The sequence below is a fragment of the Cynara cardunculus genome (genome assembly GCF_001531365.2).
Source record: "Cynara cardunculus var. scolymus isolate 2C chromosome LG 7, CcrdV1, whole genome shotgun sequence".
NCBI lineage: Eukaryota > Viridiplantae > Streptophyta > Magnoliopsida > Asterales > Asteraceae > Cynara > Cynara cardunculus.
In genome coordinates this window covers 7,687,662-7,706,783 of record NC_037534.1, presented here as the reverse complement: position 1 = coordinate 7,706,783, position 19,122 = coordinate 7,687,662, and the positions used below count along the sequence as shown (strand labels likewise).

General features: G+C 34.9%; 3 protein-coding genes across 3 annotated transcripts in view; 1 reads left to right on the top strand and 2 right to left on the bottom strand.

The window, feature by feature from the left end:
• Positions 1–1,346: 1,346 nt before the first annotated feature.
• Positions 1,347–2,201, top strand: LOC112515354 (ubiquitin-conjugating enzyme E2 28-like). The gene is made up of 3 exons (XM_025122129.1): positions 1,347–1,552; positions 1,685–1,789; positions 1,872–2,201. The coding sequence occupies exons 1-3, from the start codon at positions 1,355–1,357 to the stop codon at positions 2,013–2,015; spliced, it is 447 nt and encodes a 148-aa protein (XP_024977897.1). The 5' UTR covers positions 1,347–1,354; the 3' UTR covers positions 2,016–2,201.
• Positions 2,202–10,663: 8,462 nt separating this feature from the next.
• LOC112515884 (heavy metal-associated isoprenylated plant protein 26-like) lies at positions 10,664–11,299 on the bottom strand. Its single transcript, XM_025122844.1, has 2 exons — positions 11,191–11,299; positions 10,664–11,103 (listed from the first exon to the last, which is right to left on the bottom strand). The coding sequence occupies exons 1-2, from the start codon at positions 11,281–11,283 to the stop codon at positions 10,714–10,716; spliced, it is 483 nt and encodes a 160-aa protein (XP_024978612.1). The 5' UTR covers positions 11,284–11,299; the 3' UTR covers positions 10,664–10,713.
• Positions 11,300–13,334: 2,035 nt separating this feature from the next.
• The window catches only part of LOC112515264 (activating signal cointegrator 1 complex subunit 2), a 19,982-nt gene continuing 14,194 nt past the window's right edge, over positions 13,335–19,122 (bottom strand). The window contains exons 5-10 of the mRNA XM_025121971.1: positions 17,628–17,741; positions 17,054–17,116; positions 16,689–16,786; positions 15,694–16,133; positions 13,930–14,796; positions 13,335–13,719 (exon numbers count right to left, since the gene is read on the bottom strand). Coding sequence (XP_024977739.1) covers positions 13,583–13,719; positions 13,930–14,796; positions 15,694–16,133; positions 16,689–16,786; positions 17,054–17,116; positions 17,628–17,741 — 1,719 coding nt within the window. The 3' untranslated portion in view covers positions 13,335–13,582. The remainder of the gene's footprint in view (positions 13,720–13,929; positions 14,797–15,693; positions 16,134–16,688; positions 16,787–17,053; positions 17,117–17,627; positions 17,742–19,122) is intronic.

Sequence of the window (19,122 nt, the reverse complement as noted above, 5' to 3'; positions counted from 1 at the left end):
TTACAAGACAGAGGCTTTTCGTGTAGTGTTTATATAAAAGGAGGAGAAGTATATTTGGGATTGTTTTTGGCAAGTGGGAACATATGCTCATCAATGGAGCAAAATCTTGATTCACTTCTTAGTGGAACATGTTTACTAGTTGGATCAAGGTGTCAACTTTTTTGTTCAATTAACACGGGTTGGTGGGGTTGGTCGGTACGCATATCATAAATACGTCTGTTTAAGCCATATATGATAACTCTAAGAATAACTTTTTTTTAAAAGATTATTAAAAATATTCCATTTGTTTAGGCCATGTAAGCCATAACCTTGTTTATTAAAGCTACTTGATACTAAAAGTAGCGTTTGTTTAATTTTTTACATTTTTTTCGATTCTATTCCAAATCCTACAAATCAAACACATCAAGGATTCCAAATCCTATGTATTCCGAACTCTCGAATACCGTTCCGTCAAAACATTCCAAGGGTTTTCTTCAAGATTGGGTGATTTGTGGTCACGAGTTCAATAGAGAATCAAGTGCAGTTGCATTCAAAAGTTGAAAATGGCTGATTTCTTCTTCACCTTTTTCTAGATTTTCAAAAAAACATCAATGATCTGATTTGATATATAATTTGTTACATATATTGATTATTTAGACGAAAGTTGATTACTAACAATCTTAACCGGTCTCACACGGAATCTGTCTCCATGGATACCAAAATGAGGGGGAAATTTTTGGCTCATTTAACAGTTGAAGCCAGCCGTTGGGAGGGATCGATCCCAAGACATGTCTTGTATTTGGACGAAACCCTTGAGCTAACACGCCGTGATGTTCAATATTAATGACAAAATGAAAAAAGAATGTGTCTGGTTTTCTGTATGAACAAATCATCAAAAATACATATGAAACAAATTCTTATGATGTAATAACAAAAGATTTTATATCAACAACGGTAGTAAAAAATCCAAAAATTCCACACCTTTTGCCAACAACTTCTGATCTTGCAAGATATAACTTTTTTTTCATCACCTAACATAAAATCAAATATATACAAGAGCATCTCCAACAAATTCCCTGAAATAAAGAAATAGAGATTTTGGGTAAATATTTTGCTTCAACAGATTACTTCAAAATGGAGAAAGTATGAGAGAGAATGTGAAATTCTCTTAATTTCGGGAATCCTTAAAGAAAAATATATTCCTTTTTGGTTTGATTTGAAGTTTATTGTATGGAGGTGATGATTAAGAATCTTGTTGCCCAAAAAAAACCATGGCCTTCAATGCTCCCCCTAGAATATGTACCTTCTCCACCAACTATCTATGTGTATATATAGACACATCTAAGTATATGTATCATTTCATATATCATCTGTAATGGCTTCTAGGAGGATTGTAAAAGAGCTCAAGGACTTGCAAAGAGACCCTCCAGCCTCATGCAGTGCTGGTCCTGTGGCTCAAGACATGTTCCATTGGCAAGCAACCATCATGGGTCCAAACGATAGTCCTTACTCCGGTGGCGTCTTCCAAGTTACCATCCACTTCCCTCCCGACTACCCTTTCAAACCCCCTAAAGTAAGTTCATACTCTTACGTTCTTTTGGAATCTCATGTCGGCTAGATTTGGACCATTTCTCAAACTTACCAAATGGTAATTGTCCCAACCGTATGTTGATTGATTAGTCTGCTAATAAATTGGTTGTTGTAGGTTGCCTTTAGGACCAAAGTGTTTCATCCAAACATAAACAACAATGGTAACATATGTCTTGATATTCTCAAGGATCAATGGAGTCCTGCCCTCACCATTTCCAAGGTTTTCTTTTGCTCCCCACTACGTCCTATAAATCCAATTTTGACGTACTGTTAAAAAAGCTAACAGGATCGTGTTGATCCAGGTGTTGTTGTCGATATGTTCACTGCTAACAGACCCGAACCCAGATGACCCGTTGGTCCCAGAAATCGCACATATGTACAAGATAGACAAGGTCAAGTACGAAGCCATGGCTCGGAGTTGGACTCAAAAGTACGCCATGTACTGAAAAAAACGTGCGAATTCGAGAAGCGACGATATGATCTATGTACTGTAACTAATAACAAATTCTTGTATGAAGTTTGATACCGAAAGAAATTACATGCAGGATGCTGATGTAATTTTGGATGTTATGAAGGTGAAGTTGTATCAGATTCGAATTTTGAATAAATGGATCTAATTTTTTTTCAAAGTGTTAAATGATATCACGTGTATTATTTGGTTTCTGTTACAGGATAAGTGTGTCATCGTCTAAAAGATATGATGAATTAGAGATAGATTATAACTAATATTTATCATAGCAATCTACTTGTATCTCATCTTTATTTAAAGGGTTTTTGATTAATGAGAATTACAGATTCTTTCTCGCTATTTTATTGTTGTTCTATTTCATTTATACTATAACACGTTATCAGTACGTATGCTCTATGGATGTTATCAAATCTGACTCCAAAACTGAATCGTTATTTTTGTTATAAGATAAACTCGTGTATGCTACAGTGCCATCGATTGAGCCAGGTACGTTTTTCGTTCTTTGACATTTTAATTATCAAGACTTGATGGCAAATCTTCAATCATATGTGTTCATGCTTGTAAACAACGACCAAAAAAAAGTTGTTTCTTGGATGCCGGATTTATCATAACTCTAGACACTTACCCGGTAAACACTTACCGGTAAGATTTAAAATTATTGTTTACTTACTGGATAAGATTTTATTCACTAAAACACATCGTATGCAACAATTTATCCCGGTAAGCGCTAACGATAGTAAGAGTCATCGTCCTCACTTACCGGATAAGACTCGATTATTGCCTTCGCTCTTACCGGGTAAGACTCGATTATTGCCTTCGCTCTTACCGGGTAAGACTCGATTCTTGCCTTCGCTTTGCCGGGTAAAAATTTTAGTCCTTGTCATATTCTTCGGGTAAAGTAAAGTGACTTGATAAGTGCATATCCGGATAAGCGTTTGGTAAACAAGACCATAATAATACTACAAAAAATAAATTATAATAAAATTTAGTGCATTGTTAATAACTTCTTTATGTTGTGAAAAAAAAAAATGCTTTTGTTTAATAGCAAGATTTTGGACTTGGCAAATTCAGCCCTTTAACTTTAAATTATCTTGTTTAAGACCTTAATTTTTTTTTCAATATATTATTAAATTTTACTTCAATTAGTTTAATTGCTATTATTATATATCAATGTAAGAGACTCTTTACTTGCGGCTTAATTAGGCTTATTGGTCTATCTGGCTTATTCGCACAACTCATTTAGGTTGTTTACTTATGGCTTATTCACACAGAACATGACTTAATCGCACAGATAAAAATAATGTGTTGTCTTCATTCAGCCACAAAAATGACAACCCTACTCCTTATTTAAAGCATCACCTCATTCCCATATGAGACACCCCATCTTCGGTCTCTTTATGATTTTTTGTTTTAATGTTCAAATAATTAATATTGGGGGTAAATCAGTCATTTATGTTATTCAGATTGTTGGTTCATATAAAAAAAGTAAACTACAACACCCATTTATCCAAACAGACAAATTTATCCATACATGACTTAATAAAAAATTTGGTAAACAGCCCCTAAGTTTGTTCACTCGATTACATTTTGAAACCCTATTATATTTTTATTAATTATGATATGAACTTAATTGATAATAATGGACTTACTATTATTTACTCTTGGGTTAAAATATGTTTTCATTAGACCAACAAACTATATGTAATTTATATTGGTTATTACTGATTTTAGCCATCTTGGGGTTGGGGTTATGCAGCAGGGATGGAACACAAACTTTCCAATAATATTATATATTTTCAAAAATACACTATTCAAAGTTATAACGTTAGCCTAAAACATGCCAAAGATTTCAAAACTTGCCACGAAATCCAAATCTCTCAAACATTTTGTCAAATCAGAACTGGTTTTTACATTTTCAATACTTTGATTTGACACAAAAATATTATAGCATCCAAGGTAGCTTTTACACACCTTGACTAATCCCATGGGACTTTGAAATTAACAATCATGAAAACCCTCCGGTAGCTCTAAGAGGACTTGAACTGATGATGTGCAGAAAACAAACTCTCAAGGCCTTACCAATTAAGCTATTCTTGATAGGTTTTGATGTAACCATTCTAGCCATAGAAAAACCATTTCCCATGAACAAGAATCAAAAGAACAAATAAAAGCAATGAACCACAAAAACACTACCATGATTTCAGCATCTACAATACCAAATTCTAAATCTCAAACAAGACAATTTCAGTAAGAAATTTACACCTCAAAAACCTCCTCTTCATTAGTTGTTGACCATACTATTACTATGAGCTAAAAAGACCCAGAAAGACAAACTTATACTRGCAATTCATGTAACTAAAGAAGCAAAGAAAGAAAAATAAACAGATGATGTTGTGACCAATACTCACCGTCATATACATCCCCACCATCATAATCATCATTACCATAACCATTCATTCCCTGTTCATTATCATAGCTCCATTCATGACCTTCTGTTTCACTATCATCATAGCCCAAATCCTCTTCTAAAACTTAACATGATATAAAGTGGCTTACCATGCCCAGAACTTATCTGTACAAACCCTCAACTCTTGAGAAATATGTTAAGATTCAATGTTCTTGTTCACCTAAATTTAGACCTAAATCACCTTAATTTAGACCTTAATTTCCACAGAAATGGTTCTAGACTTCTAGGGGTTGCTGTTGTATCTGTATCACTGTATGTTCTTGTTCTGCTTAGTGCTTATTGAAAATTGTTCACCTAAAGTGTCTATCGCCCCTGACCATCAATCAGCAACACAACAGTATGTTCTGCTTAATGCTTAGTTCTTGTTCTGTATGACTGTATCACTTCTTGTTCTTGTTGACTTGTTCTGTATCACTGTATGTTCTACTTAGTGCTTAGTTCTTGTTATGTATCACAATATTGTTTTTTTCTTAATCGTAGGGTTTTGATTTCAAAACAAAAAGTGCAGCAGAACAGGGGAGAAGACCAATGTCCAATCACCAATGGTTTAATTTTATAACTTATCTCTATACTCTACAGCTGGTAGGAAATTCATAACAGGTTAGGTTACAGAAGGACTTACCGTCGTCGAGAGCTCGCTGCCGAGGTGCTGCCGCCTGCTTGTCGTCGCTTCCGGCTTCCGCTGTCGTCTGTGTCGTCGCTGGATCAAGAGTGGATTGGAGAGTGGAGGGGCCGGTTGAATTTTTGTGTATACTTCAAGCATATGGACCAAAGATACTAGCCTATCGACAAAAAAAGCACAGGGGCCAGGGCCCCTAAAGGCCCATTTTAAAAATTGTTGTAAGGAATTAGTTAAAAAAAATATTCTTGAACCAAAGTTTTTTTTTGGGGACCCCTATAAATATAGCTCGTCATATTTATTGATTGGTTTCCTTATTTATTAGCGCGATGATAATATATATTTTTAAATTATTGAAGTTAGTTAAATGAATCGATAATCACATTTATATATTAAATTAATAAAAATCAATATTATATTTGATATATGAATCCACCTTATAATTATTGGTTGTTTTTTAATGTATATATATATATATATATATAATAATAATTTTTATATATCGATCTTTTATCATATCAAACTTTGTAATTGGTCCAAAATCATAAAAAAATATGTGCAAAAAATTAACAATGTTAAACTGTTTCTTCAATGATTCATATGTCACTTTATCCACACATAAAAAATCCATATGCCTACATAATTCCAACTATGATGTGAATGTATCCGACTAAAAAAGAAATATTATACTTACATAAGCAAAAACTCATATCATGATTTGTTTTATTGAATGACACCTCAAAAATAAACAAAAATGCAAATCGCATCCACAATTTTATAACTGAATAGAGAGAAAAAATTGAGAGATTAATAGAGAGATTATCATAGAGGTATACCACAAAATTATACATGAATAGAGAGGGAAAATTGAGAGATTAATAGAGAGATTANGATTAATAGAGAGATTATCATAGAGGTATACCACAAAATTATACATGAATAGAGAGGGAAAATTGAGAGATTAATAGAGAGATTATCATAGAGGTGTACCTCAAAATTATATATGAATAGAGAGAAAGAATTGAGAGATTAATAGAGATATTATCATAGAGGTGTACCACAAAATTATATATGAATAGAGAGAAAGAATTAAGTGATTAATAGAGAGATTATCATAGAGGTGTACTATGAAGAGAATATGAAAATTTATAACCAAATAGAGAGGAAAAATTGAGTGATTAATATAAAGATTATTATAGAGGTGTACCATGAAGAGAATATAAAAATTTATAACCAAATAAAGAGAAATAATGAGAGTTAAAAAAGTAATTATTAGAGGGAACATGAATAGGTTGAAACAACCTAATTAAATGATATTAAATGTGAATATTTAAAAATCAAAAACAAAAATTTATGTAGGAAAAGCTTGAGAAAAAAGAGAAAAAAGATAAAGTATTTTCTTGTTTTGAAAAGAGGCCACATCATTACATGTGGTTTCTTCTTTAATATATATATAAATTTATTACATTATTATATTAGGTTGTTATATTAGTTTAATTTTGATTCAAAATATTTTAATTTCTTTGAGGTATGATAGCTTTTATAGATATGATAGTATTTATCGTTTTTGAACTGTTATTATTATTTTTATTAATGCTTATCCAACTAGTTTACAATATTTGTATATGGTTAATTTAACACAATACCCTTTATTTATTATTTATTTATGTTAATATTTAAATCTTAATTTTAATTATAGTTCACAATCTTATAATTAATTTTTAGAAGTTAAACTTCCAACTCTCGTAACTTTTGGTCTTTTGCCAAAAGCTCCAAAAATTAGCATGAAAATACTAAAATATTATTCAAATGTTTATCTTGTTTATGGGTTTCTACTCATTATATTTAAGCTTAATTAATTTTCGAAAATTACCCCTTCAACCCTATATATCTGAGTTTTTTTTTTTTTTTTTTTTTTTTTTTGACGAAGCTCTCAAAATACTATTAAGAAACTAAAAGTTTAAATCTGACTTCATGTCAAAACCAATAGTTATTTGACCTCATGGTAAAATCTCCCAAAATACCATTAATATATTGTAGTAGGTTTGGCTTCATATCCCAAACTCATATTTCTTTTGGCCTCCTGCTAAAAGCTCCAAAAATGTCATTATGTTATTAAATTATCCGTATTCGATCTCATCTTTTGGTCTCATGCCAAATTCATTAATATTATCCATAAATGATTATTCACAAGATATCAAAAGGATTTTGTCAAACGGGTGTAAATAGTCCTAAGGTTTGTAGAGATTTAAGTAATTCATGTGGTTCTCCTACTACCTGGAAATCCAATAGATTGAGTGATTTCTCTAGCAAACTGAAATATTGATGAATTATTATCAATAAAATGTAAACATACAAAAAACCAATATTGTTATGATAAAATTTCATGTGCGTCATAATTTTTCTTCTTATGAACAAAAAAGGTCCATATATTATCCCTTATTTATGTAAATGGTTGCAACAATTCATCCGAGATTCGATGTCCTAAAGTCAAAAGAACTTAAGTACCATAGATGAATATCCAATGAAAATATTACTTTTGTCGGAAAAGTACAATAATATGCTTAAAACCATCAAAATCTATTGACCCTAAAAATCAATTATTAAGGTACAAGTAAATACCTTGAGATTTTTAAGACTGTACATCAGTCACAACTTTCATAGGTAATATCATTAACTAGAATCTCCCAAAATTGTAGGACGTCCTGAAAAGGAGAATTAAGAATATTCATGAACATATACTTTCCAAACTAATTATACAATGGAATGAAACCCACTTACTCACCTACAAGAAGGTAACTGATTTTCAACAAAGAAATGGTGTCTCAAAAAGCTTCTCAATCTTTGTGACAAACAACTCACAAGATGGCATGATGTATAACATTATTTTCACCTTTTATAAATCATTAAATATTAATGAACTAATATAAACTGGAATATAACATTTATACAAACTCATCAATCTACTACAAGTGGTTGAGAAATATAACAAGGTTCATTCGAATAATAAGGCTAGACATGTTGGAACTAAGAAAATTCCCAAGGTCAATGATGAAAGTGTTAGAGGTGAAAACAACTCCAAAGGATGGTGAGTTAAAGACAATCTTTTACATGTGACATCTATACACTATATGGATGAGACCATGGAAAGGATCAAGGTCATTGCAAGAGTCGAGAAGAATTTTATCATCCTTGGAGCAGAGATGCAACTACTACCCATAAGATAATGGACAATAAAAGGAAAATATAGTAATAATCGCTCATATCAAAAACGAAAACAAGTTGAAAATAAACTATATAATATTAATCTAAGATTGACTGAGCATGGTTTTATTTAAAATTTATTTTAAGTATTAAACTAATTTCATTTGTTGATGTAAAACCGAATATATAATCATTATAGATGTAAAGAAATACAAGATAACAAATATAAAACTCTCAAAATTCTCTGTTCCGTGTAGGAATGTATCAAGGAAAACTTGAATGTTTTTGTGGGACCTCCCACACAAGCTTAAAAGATAAACGAATATTTATTTTATAATTCATTCCACCATAGTACTTAGATGGTGGACTGTTATTTTCTTGTTAGTACAAGATTAATAGTCACTAAATCACTATATTAATAAGAACTTTGTTAAGATATTTGTATCAACTAGAAATGATATTACGAGAATGAAAATGGGTATATGTACATTAATTCTAATGAAATGAAAAGAACATATATTAGAGAAATAAATGTGTCAAACTAGTGGATTATTTAGGTCATTGAATCATATTTTGTTGTCAATCAAGAACTTTGGGACAATGACACATATATGTTTCAATATGACCATGTGGGACACCATGATCATGACATAATGATCCATGTGTTGCAAAATACACATCGACACATTTTCTTTCGAGTGAAATGCAAAATGAGGCCATTAACAAAATTGCAATTGCTGACTTCTACAGCACAAGAAGCAACATACCATTATAATATGTTCTCTCGAATACCTACAACTTTTGTAAACCATGATCCTTAGCCAAGACAAGAATTAGACCATCTTAAAAGCTAAGGATATAATACAAAAATATTTCATTCTTACAATGAATACAAGGTGATATTTATGGACATAAACATCCAGAATGCAGGCCATTAAATTATTTTATGGTTCTACTTGACGCATCGAATGTCGCATTATTGTCCACACGAAACGCTGCATTCGCAAAACTCCTAGTTTGAGGGCTCACCACCCCCATTATCCTATCAAGTCTATACGACCTCATAATGCTGGAGAATTTACATCGCAAGTATTTGATGATTATTGCATGTCTATTGAGGTCGATGTAGAGCATCTCGTATCCCATGTATATACACAAAATGGTCATGCATAAGCTACTATCAAAAGGATACAGATGATAGCCAGTGCAATGGTTATGCACACCAATTTACCCAATTCTGCATGGGGTTATGCAATATTACATGCAGCACTACTTATTTGCTTTAGACCCACTGCTAGCCAACCATTTTCTATGTACCAGTTAGTAATTGGATATGAGCCTGATATTTCACATTTATGCATATTTGGTTATGCATTATACGTGCCAATTGCGTCTCCACAATGCACTAAAATGGGCCATCAAAGATGATTAAGATATATTAGATATGAATCCGCAACAATTATCCGCTATTTAGAACCCTTGACGGGTGATTTATTTACCGAAAGATTTGCATGAGACAGTCTTTCCGTCGTTAGGGGGAGATAGGAAAAAGGATTTTCCAAAGGAACGACAGGAATTGTCATGGAATGTTCCCACTCTATCTCATTTTGATCCCTGCACTTCATAATGTGAAAGTGAAGTGAAATGAATACTTAATATTCAAATGAATCAGACTCGATATCTGATACGTTTAATGTTATTTAAGGAGTGACAATATCACATATATCAGCTGCAAATATACCTGTAAGGTTAAAAGTCCCCAAACAAGAGCACAACGCCACTGAAAAGTGTGTTGCAATCACACATGATAGAGGTGTGGTTGAGGTTGTGGCTCCTAAAAGAAAATAGGGGAAGCTACTTGGTTCGATAGATACTCATCTAAATGAAAAAAAAGAGTAAAGCACAACCATTGATAATCAATACATAAACCTCTCATGAGATTGTCTCTGATTAAAACTATGTCTATGAATCATTACTGAAAGACGCTCCGAAGTTAATATTAATTCCAGATATCAAATAAACCTCAAATAAATTATAAGAGTACATATGAATCGATGGGGAGATCATACGTACTCATTGATGATATATCATATATACTATTGCTCATAAAATGATAAAGCACAATGACATCGAACCATGCTTAATTAAAAAATTTATGTGAATAGCAAATATGACCTAAATGAAAAGAAACAATCCAAAAAAATTATACTACTTAACAAATGTACGAGCATTTGATTAAGTAATGCTAACTCACCAAATATAAAACATGTAGAACATAAATAAAATCATAAATTATACTATAATAAAGAAATTTATAAAATTATACTTAGTTTTATTCTGGTTTTTCCCTTAAATATATACATGAAACAACACCCTGATGAACTACTACATGATCATACAAGCCGTGGGGTTATCATCACTAAACGCTGTCGTATACCTAATCTCAGTGGAACTTGCTCGACCCAAATCGACGGCCACCGGATCTACGGCCGACGTGTCCCTGACGTAGCCAGGTGGCGCCTTCTTGTCATAAACTCCGGGAACGTAAGGATGGTCCACCACATCGTACGGCACGTATGGCCATAATTCCGCTTTCTTTCCTGTATGGTGTCTGACCCGATTCAGCACCTTGTTTGGATCCACGTAACCCACTACCGTCAGCTTGCTTTTCTTTGGATCAACGTCCACCGAACTCACCCCTTTCATCCCGGCCACCGACTTCCGAACCTTCCTCTCGCACCCCTCGCAGTCCATCTTCACCTTTATCTCCACCGTCTGCCACCGTCAAAAAAACACACAGTGAGATCCTATATATATATATATATATATAACAAAAGAGGAATGGGAATGAAGATGAGGTACTTGAAGTTGGTTGGTTTTTTTGAGTTTGTTCCGGGAGGCATGGCGGCTGTGACAGGAGTCGTAAATGTCGGAGAGACATGCTGCAACACCCATGATTCTGTTGTGTGTGTGTGTGTGTGTGTGTAAGTGTGAAGATGATGAGATGATGATGTAAGTTATGGTATCGGAGTGGAATTGAAAAAGGTGGGGTTAAAAACGGTGGATCTGTGAGGTTGAGCCACGTGGATTTTGAATGATCCACCAGGTGCTGGAAACTTCATGGTTATCATTTCAGGTCACTCGATTTGTTGCGTACCCAAAATTGCATTATTGTTTGGGTTTACATATAAAATAGTTTTATTAAAAGTAGTCTTTAACCTTGCTGGTAAACAAAAGTTTGTTTTTTAATGGTTTAAAAATTCTTTAAATTATTTTGTATCTTAAATCATCTCTTAATTATTCAATATTCTGATTTTATTATAAATAATTATATTTTATTTTGCATTGTATCATGAGAGTCTCTTAATCATCTTGTATCAAACCATTCAGAAACTGTTATCGAATATGTATACTACATACATGACCAATGTCACCACCAACCCAGTCGTTGCCTTCACCGCCGTCTTCTCTCCCGGTGATGGAGCCATATTGGAACAAGAGGGTGCATAAAAAATTTCAAAAAGAAAGATGAAAGAAAAACATGTAAAATGTGTGGATAAGAGAGACCCATTTTAATAAATAATTAATGACTTTTTTGTTACAATTTGTAGTTGTAAATCATGAATAGATTCATGGTTAGAGACCAAGATAGAAGATTTATAAATTTAATTTATTGAATTATATTGAAAAGATAAATCTGATATGATAGAATTATAAAGTTGATGATATAAATAAAGTGAGCATTTCTTAATTTATGGCCTTAATAGGCTGATTCTTGGCTCAAAACTAACATGTGCTATTGAAATGTTGCATTAAAACGTTGTAGAATTCATACCTTAATAGGGATGGGGATTTGCTCCGATTCGGTGATGAACTCGGTTCACTCGATCCGAACGGGGACAGGGATTCCCTGCTAAAACGGGTCCCGGGGCCGGGGGTCCCCGGTAGAATCAAATTAAATGATATTTTTTATGGGGTTTGACCGGGGTTTGATAGAGGTTTGACTGGGGACTGGCGCCGGACCGGAGATTACAAAACCCACCCCATCCCCGTTCCGTTGCTATGCCTATACCTTAATCTCACTTATTACTTGCTTCTTGGCACACTCAATTCTCAATGTTGCCATATTTAGTCCCTTCCCCCAAAATGAAGTAGAAATTTATCTTTCAAGGAATGGCACAAATAGTCCCCACTTTTCATTTTTCATTACATTTGAGTATATATTTTGAATATCTTCACATGTTTTTGGTATGCACGATCTTTATGCATGTTTCCTACACAGTGTGTAATAGAAGCATTTGTCGACAAAAAGATCATCTCATGGCCATTGAGAATGAATCAGATGTTCTACTTTCTGACTTGCTCCTATAAAATCAAGATCGAAAAAATTAAAAAAAAAATCATTCACAACCACTAATGAAGAACTCATCGTTGAACTTAAGTATTAGTAGTCTTCTTTTAGAAATCGAATTGATTTAGTCTACATACGTGAGTGAATCGTTTACAAACGCCAACCGCATAAGAGTCACCACCCCCACTTACCTTACCAGGTAAGATTATTAGTATAGCATAAACGTCTCTTACTCAGTAAGTGATAACCGAATGAAAATCACCAACCTCACCTTTCAGGTAAGATTCTCAATTTGCAAAATGACACAATAAGATATTGTTGGTAAAGACCACAATCTCTGACCGGGTAACAGTTGATAAGCATTAAGTTATCCAAGACAAGACGGTAAGTATTTAGTCAATGGTCCTGAAAATCCTATTTCTGTTTGCCAAAAGAAAAGGGCCAGGATTCATCAATAATCTTGATCATATTGCACTTAAAATTGTGAAATGATCACAATGCAGTGACTCCGAGCTATCTGCAAAACAGACGGTCGTCCTGGGATTAGTCGGCTCGCATACCAGGTTGATAAAAAAAATTGTGAATGGATCACATTTTGATCAATGAAAAGGCCCCACACCATTCCTGGAAAAATCCATACTATGCAACTTCAAACTGATTTAAGCCTATTTCATATAATTGCATAAACAAAATACTATACCACTTCTGTAGTTCGGGTGTCGTAATATCAAAACTTTCCATCCCCGCTTGCCATAAGAAACTAAAGGGCAAAAATATAGTATATGGGGTAACGATTAACAACCCCACTGTAACCAAAAAACGAAAAACCACACATACCATGATACGAGGATTGTGCTTTGAACATGTATGCAACTATGAACAACCATTTAAATTATCTGTTCATCAAAAGCCACTGAGCCCAGAAAAGTGTTTTTTCATTGCTTGATCCTTCCGATAATGATTACTCCTCCCCCCTCCTCTCCTTCCACCCCGCCCTCTGCCGCCTCTTCCTCGTTCACCAACAAACTCATTATCCTCCCCTTCATTCGACTCTGTTGTGGTTTGTTCTTTTCCAACATTACCCCTGCCCCATCCTCTCCCTCTCATGGAACTCCCTCGCCCCCCGACTTGATCAACATTATCATTTGATTTCATGGGGGCATTATGGTCTTTTCTACTATTACTATTCCTTCCATCTTCCCTCCTCGCTGAATTTACATTTCCCCCAGTTCCAGTAAGGTCGTGTCCACCATGTTTTCCTTCAGTTACTTCCATCACTTTCTTTGCTGCACCTAAAGGGATATTACCTCCACGACCAAGCCCATGAATCATTTCTTTTTGCGCTTGATTAACTATAGATGCTTCATTGTAATTTGCAGCAGCCACAGAACCTGATACCTTATAACTGTAATTCTTACCATCTTTGACGTAAAACTGGGGTTTTTGTCGTGACCCCCATCGGGAAGCATCTGAAGCCGAAGTGTCGGTAGAAGTTACCTTCTCGTTCAAATCATCCAGTCCTGAATCACCAACACTTAGACCAAGATCATCAAAAGAATCATCATACTCATCTTCATATTCTAGCAGTGATTGAAGAGCAAAATTCTTGGCAGTTTCATCTTTGGTATCGAGGATTTGAGGATCAGGCACGTTTGTGGTCGATTTCCTGATAAATCTTCCAACTGAAGAAGATGTTGAAGATGGGCCTTCAAGTTGTGGTTTGCCTACAAGCGGTACAACATTTGTGGGTGTTGGAAGTTCGACCAATATTCCTTTGCCTTTATCTTTTTGGGTCACAGGAGGAGTGGTTTTGGTTGGAACTACCATTAGAGAAGTATCAAGGGAAAGAAGGTCACTATGAAGGGTTCCCTCAAGAATCCTCTGGATGACTTCCTCAGGGTTGTGGTTATATACTTCAAGACAAGCAGAAATGAAGCCTTTACCATAATCAGGAAAGAGATCTTTTACTTGACTGATTTTTGATTCAATTATTGCATTATCTTCATCCATTTCCACCTTGTTTGTTGTAGATGGCAAATGCGGTATCTCCTTGCTCGCAGGAACTAACATGATTCGAGAAAGAAACTGCAACTGTTCGTTATCCATTGAGATCCACCCTATGCACCAAAAGGAGAAGAATATCGATCATATACGTAAGTACTAGTGGAAGTACAAACAAAAGAATGGTACATTATATGATTTATGCATAAAGCAAGGATGGACAATTCATTTACATCTTCCAAAGAAAATCTAGCTGAGAGGTCAAAGATGTCGCTCCATGACATAACTAATTAAAAACCAACTTGTCACAAATCTTATAGTTAAATACATATATATAGCAAATACAAATAAAGAGAACCGTTCTTTCTAAATAGTTTTTATTTTGAACAGTCAAGCCAGGGCATCTTGATCACAAAGTCGATTCTCTCTGTGAAAGTAATTTGATTCAGTTGCATGAGTCTTTTTTCTCCATACTAGATGGGTTGCAGCAAAAGCAACATATTTAGTTGTTACAAAGTAAATAGTTTCATCCATACATATATTCTTATCCCAAATTTTATCCCATATTTCAAAAGCACAGCTAATTTACCCTTCTCTAATTTTGTTTATTAATGCAAACACGCTCTTACCATTTGAGTTTTCATCTTTCTCATTTCCACAATTTGATGTCCTGTGTGCGACTTATTTTCATACTTTTCAGTACGTAAAATAAATTTGTACTTGATGAGTATATATATCTTGAGTTCCCCTATAGTGCAAATAAAAGGGATGTATCTCTCATTATATTAGATATCTTACCTTCAAAATATTAAAAAGAATTATTCACCCCCCCCCCCTCAATACCACCACCCATACCCTTCACTCCAAGACTGATTCTAACTATGCGACTACGATCTTCTTTTGTTTCCATCTCATGCATCGTTATGACATGGAAGGCAATTTGGCATTATTTGAATCCATGACAAAAGACATCTTTGTTTCCTGATGATTATGGTCAAGTTTGAGGTCCATACCTTCATTACATAAGAGCTCAAGTCTTCCCATCAAATGGTACTTCTTGTCAACACTTTGAAGCAACGAATTGACACTCCCTCCCTCTTTAACAGTTGAACATTCTTCGCTAATTTCCCGAAACGTCTGAACCAAAATGTCTATCCTGATGATCGGGTCTTCCACTTGGGCTGGAAATATCTTTGAGGCAGATGGAAGAGAATTATTCTCTCCAAACAATTCTTCACCTAGATAACATAAATTCAGTAATTTCCAACAAAAATCAACTATTCTAGATGATAACATCTTCAGACTAGTGGCAATGTTTGGCAACATGTCTGAAGAGGTCAATTGAGATCCATCTTTCTTTGCTGAAAATATTATTTTAAATCCCTGCTGCAAAGTTGGCAACAATGAATCATGCAGTCTTGCAAGGATTTTAAGCAATTCATCGCTTCCATAACTGCAACAAGAAAACCAACCGGACGTTCGTTGTCATAAACCATCGGAAGCAACTCTTGTACAATTTTTGGCTTTGTACTTTGAATAAACGACCCATACTAGAACCATCAAACATTGGCAAATGAACACCATACAAGCATAAGTTAATAATATATGACTGCATTGACAAATTATTTGTAAACGTGTAGACTAAATAACACAATAGTGTGCACAGACCATGCTACTGCTCAAACTCGGGCCCCTACAGTTTGTGGATGCTGCAAATTTAGATTGAGACTTTTTATACTTATTGTCTGATATTAGAACTATAACGCACTCTAAAAGGTCTGAAGTTAACTGTTGCCAAAAGAACTTAACAATAATGGTAATTATTTTGTTCAGCTACAACCTAAACCCAAGCAACAAACAAAGAAGACATCGCATGATCACTTTGATTGATCGAACGATTAAGTTTAAAAACTAAACAAATTACCCAGAGCGAAATGCTTCATCAGTTTAAATAAAAAGGACAGCCCTCTCCATAGATAGGTAAAGAACATGCAGAAGAGAACTGCACCTTGTTTCAACGGGGCAGGAAAAGTAGACAGCTGCATGCTTGTAAGCACTAACCAAAGCATCCATTGATACAATGGCATCATTTATAAAGTCCATTACCTAAAAGAAAAGGTAATATATACAAGTAAGCAAAAAAGAACCAATCACTATATTTTTCCCTCCAGGAAACAATATGGTTTCCCATGTCCTCCATGAAGCCACTCCTTCCTGTTATAATTTAACAGTTCAACTTAGAAATAATAATATGGCAAAGGCTGTCCTTTTGAATGTGATTTCCAAGAACAAGATCATTGCTAGGATAATGATGTAAACCAATGGCAGAAACCGCATACGCTAATACATTCCAATTAAAAATATGTAAATCACCTCTAGATAGTCTGTGTGAAGTCGATTGGAACCATCTTGGGCATCATGAGATGAAAATAGAACCTACACTTCAACCCAACAGATGAACGTAGTTAGCATGTAAGCAAAAAGGTCTGCATAACAGTAGTAACTGAAGAATAGATTTATGAAAATATATACACAAGCAGAAAGGCAAACATAACGTAACAAAAAAAAATATTGACAATGTAACTCTGCTTATGTTTCTTTCCTGATCATCCCTTTTTTATAGATCATTCCTTTTTTATAGATCATTAGAAATCAAATTGCCTACAACCCATTATTAAAAGTAGAAAAATGCAACCAAAAAGTTAAAAATGATATTCATATAGCCTAGGCAAGGAGTTACTTGTATGTTGAAAAAATACATCACAAATTGGTTCAACAAAAAGTTTTTCATTCAGAAAGTCGCTGCATATGCTGTGCCAGAGCCAAACAGACCATAGCTAATGTGCAAGTAACACTGAACATTGATGGAGTTCAACTTCTTATTTTTAATAACTCATAGGCAATGCTTCAACAAAAATAGCATAATAAAGGTTTCACGGAGAACTACCTCTAAAGATGTGCTGCAGCGCTCATACATGGTATGAACTATGTTAGAAAAATGAGAAATAACTTTAGTGAAACTGTCATGGATCATAGGCTGGACTTTTATTGCATTTGTAACCTGAGGGAGAGAGAAAAAAACTAATTAAATGCTGCAAAGGTGATTAGCAAAATAAGAGAAAGAAAGAAAGAAAAGTTATGAAGGGCAAAAGCAGACAATAAGGTATGCAGCAACTAATGTAGAAGCAAATGGTATGAGGTGCATAAAGGAAGACAGAAAAATGTTGGTGTGTTAAAAATATCAGCTACTTGAGTATGCATTAACTGAAGTATGAAGAATTTAAAACAAGGTACACCGATTGGAAACTAACAAAGTTGACACCCGAGACCAAAAAGTAGTAGTTCTTCTAAATCAACAAAATCGAGATGACGCACACTAAACATGTAGAAGTTAAACACACATTACAAATGATGAAACATAAATCTAAGTAGACAAAACTAGCATCCACCGGTTGCAGCATGATGGAAGATATCAAGAGGCAAATATAGCCAAATGGAGCCTATTGATGCAGGCAGATACTGCTTAGAGGTTTCAAGTTCAAAGTAATTGTACAAGATAACAGATTGAGCTCTTCGAGTCTAGAGACGCCACATAGGCACCACACAAACACTAGTTTAGTGGACCACTAAGAAAGCAGTCACCAAGGAAGACTCCAAAAGAACCCAAAATCACCAATAATGTTCTAGGATAGTACAGAGTTACTAATGATGTTCTAGGTCCATTCGTATTGTGTAGAAGGTTCATCATGCTTTTAGTATTCTGGGACTCACACGGTAGAACCTAGAAGGTTCTCAGAGTCTTCTTGGAAGGGCTAGAGCCTCCGATAAAAGGTCTCCCCCATGTATAGGCTTATAGCACCCAAGTGTGAGGATCTAAGCAAGGAGAGTTGATAAGAAATAAACTAAAAAGTGCCCACTAATTCACTTTTTAGTTTTCTCCACAGCATTAGTATCCAGGGTTAGGGATGGGAATGGACCCCGACCCGTCGGGTAACCCGGTCCACCCGCCCCGGTCGGGGACGGGGATTCCCCGAAAAATCGGGTCCCGGGGATGGGGACGGGGATCCCCGCTTGGCGCAAGCCGGGGACGGGGACGGGGACGGGGACGGGTATAGCACTCCCCGCCCCGCCCCGTACCCGTTTTTTATATATATATGTTTTGTATAAATTTGGACTTTGGGCTTTGGGCTTTGGGCTTTGGGCTTTGAAATAAAAAAAGTAAATGCATATGCATCTTCTCCTTCCTCCAATCCAGTCCATGAGTACAAATTCACAAATCACAATTACAATTTCCTTCCTGGTTCCCGCCTCCCACCTCCCGCATCCTCCCTCCTCATTGTCATTGTACGATTTCCTTCCCTAGTATACGAGTAAGACACGAACGTTGGAGTTCGGACGGCGCTTAGAGACTCCCTTTCCCGACCAGACTCTCCCTCTCCGGC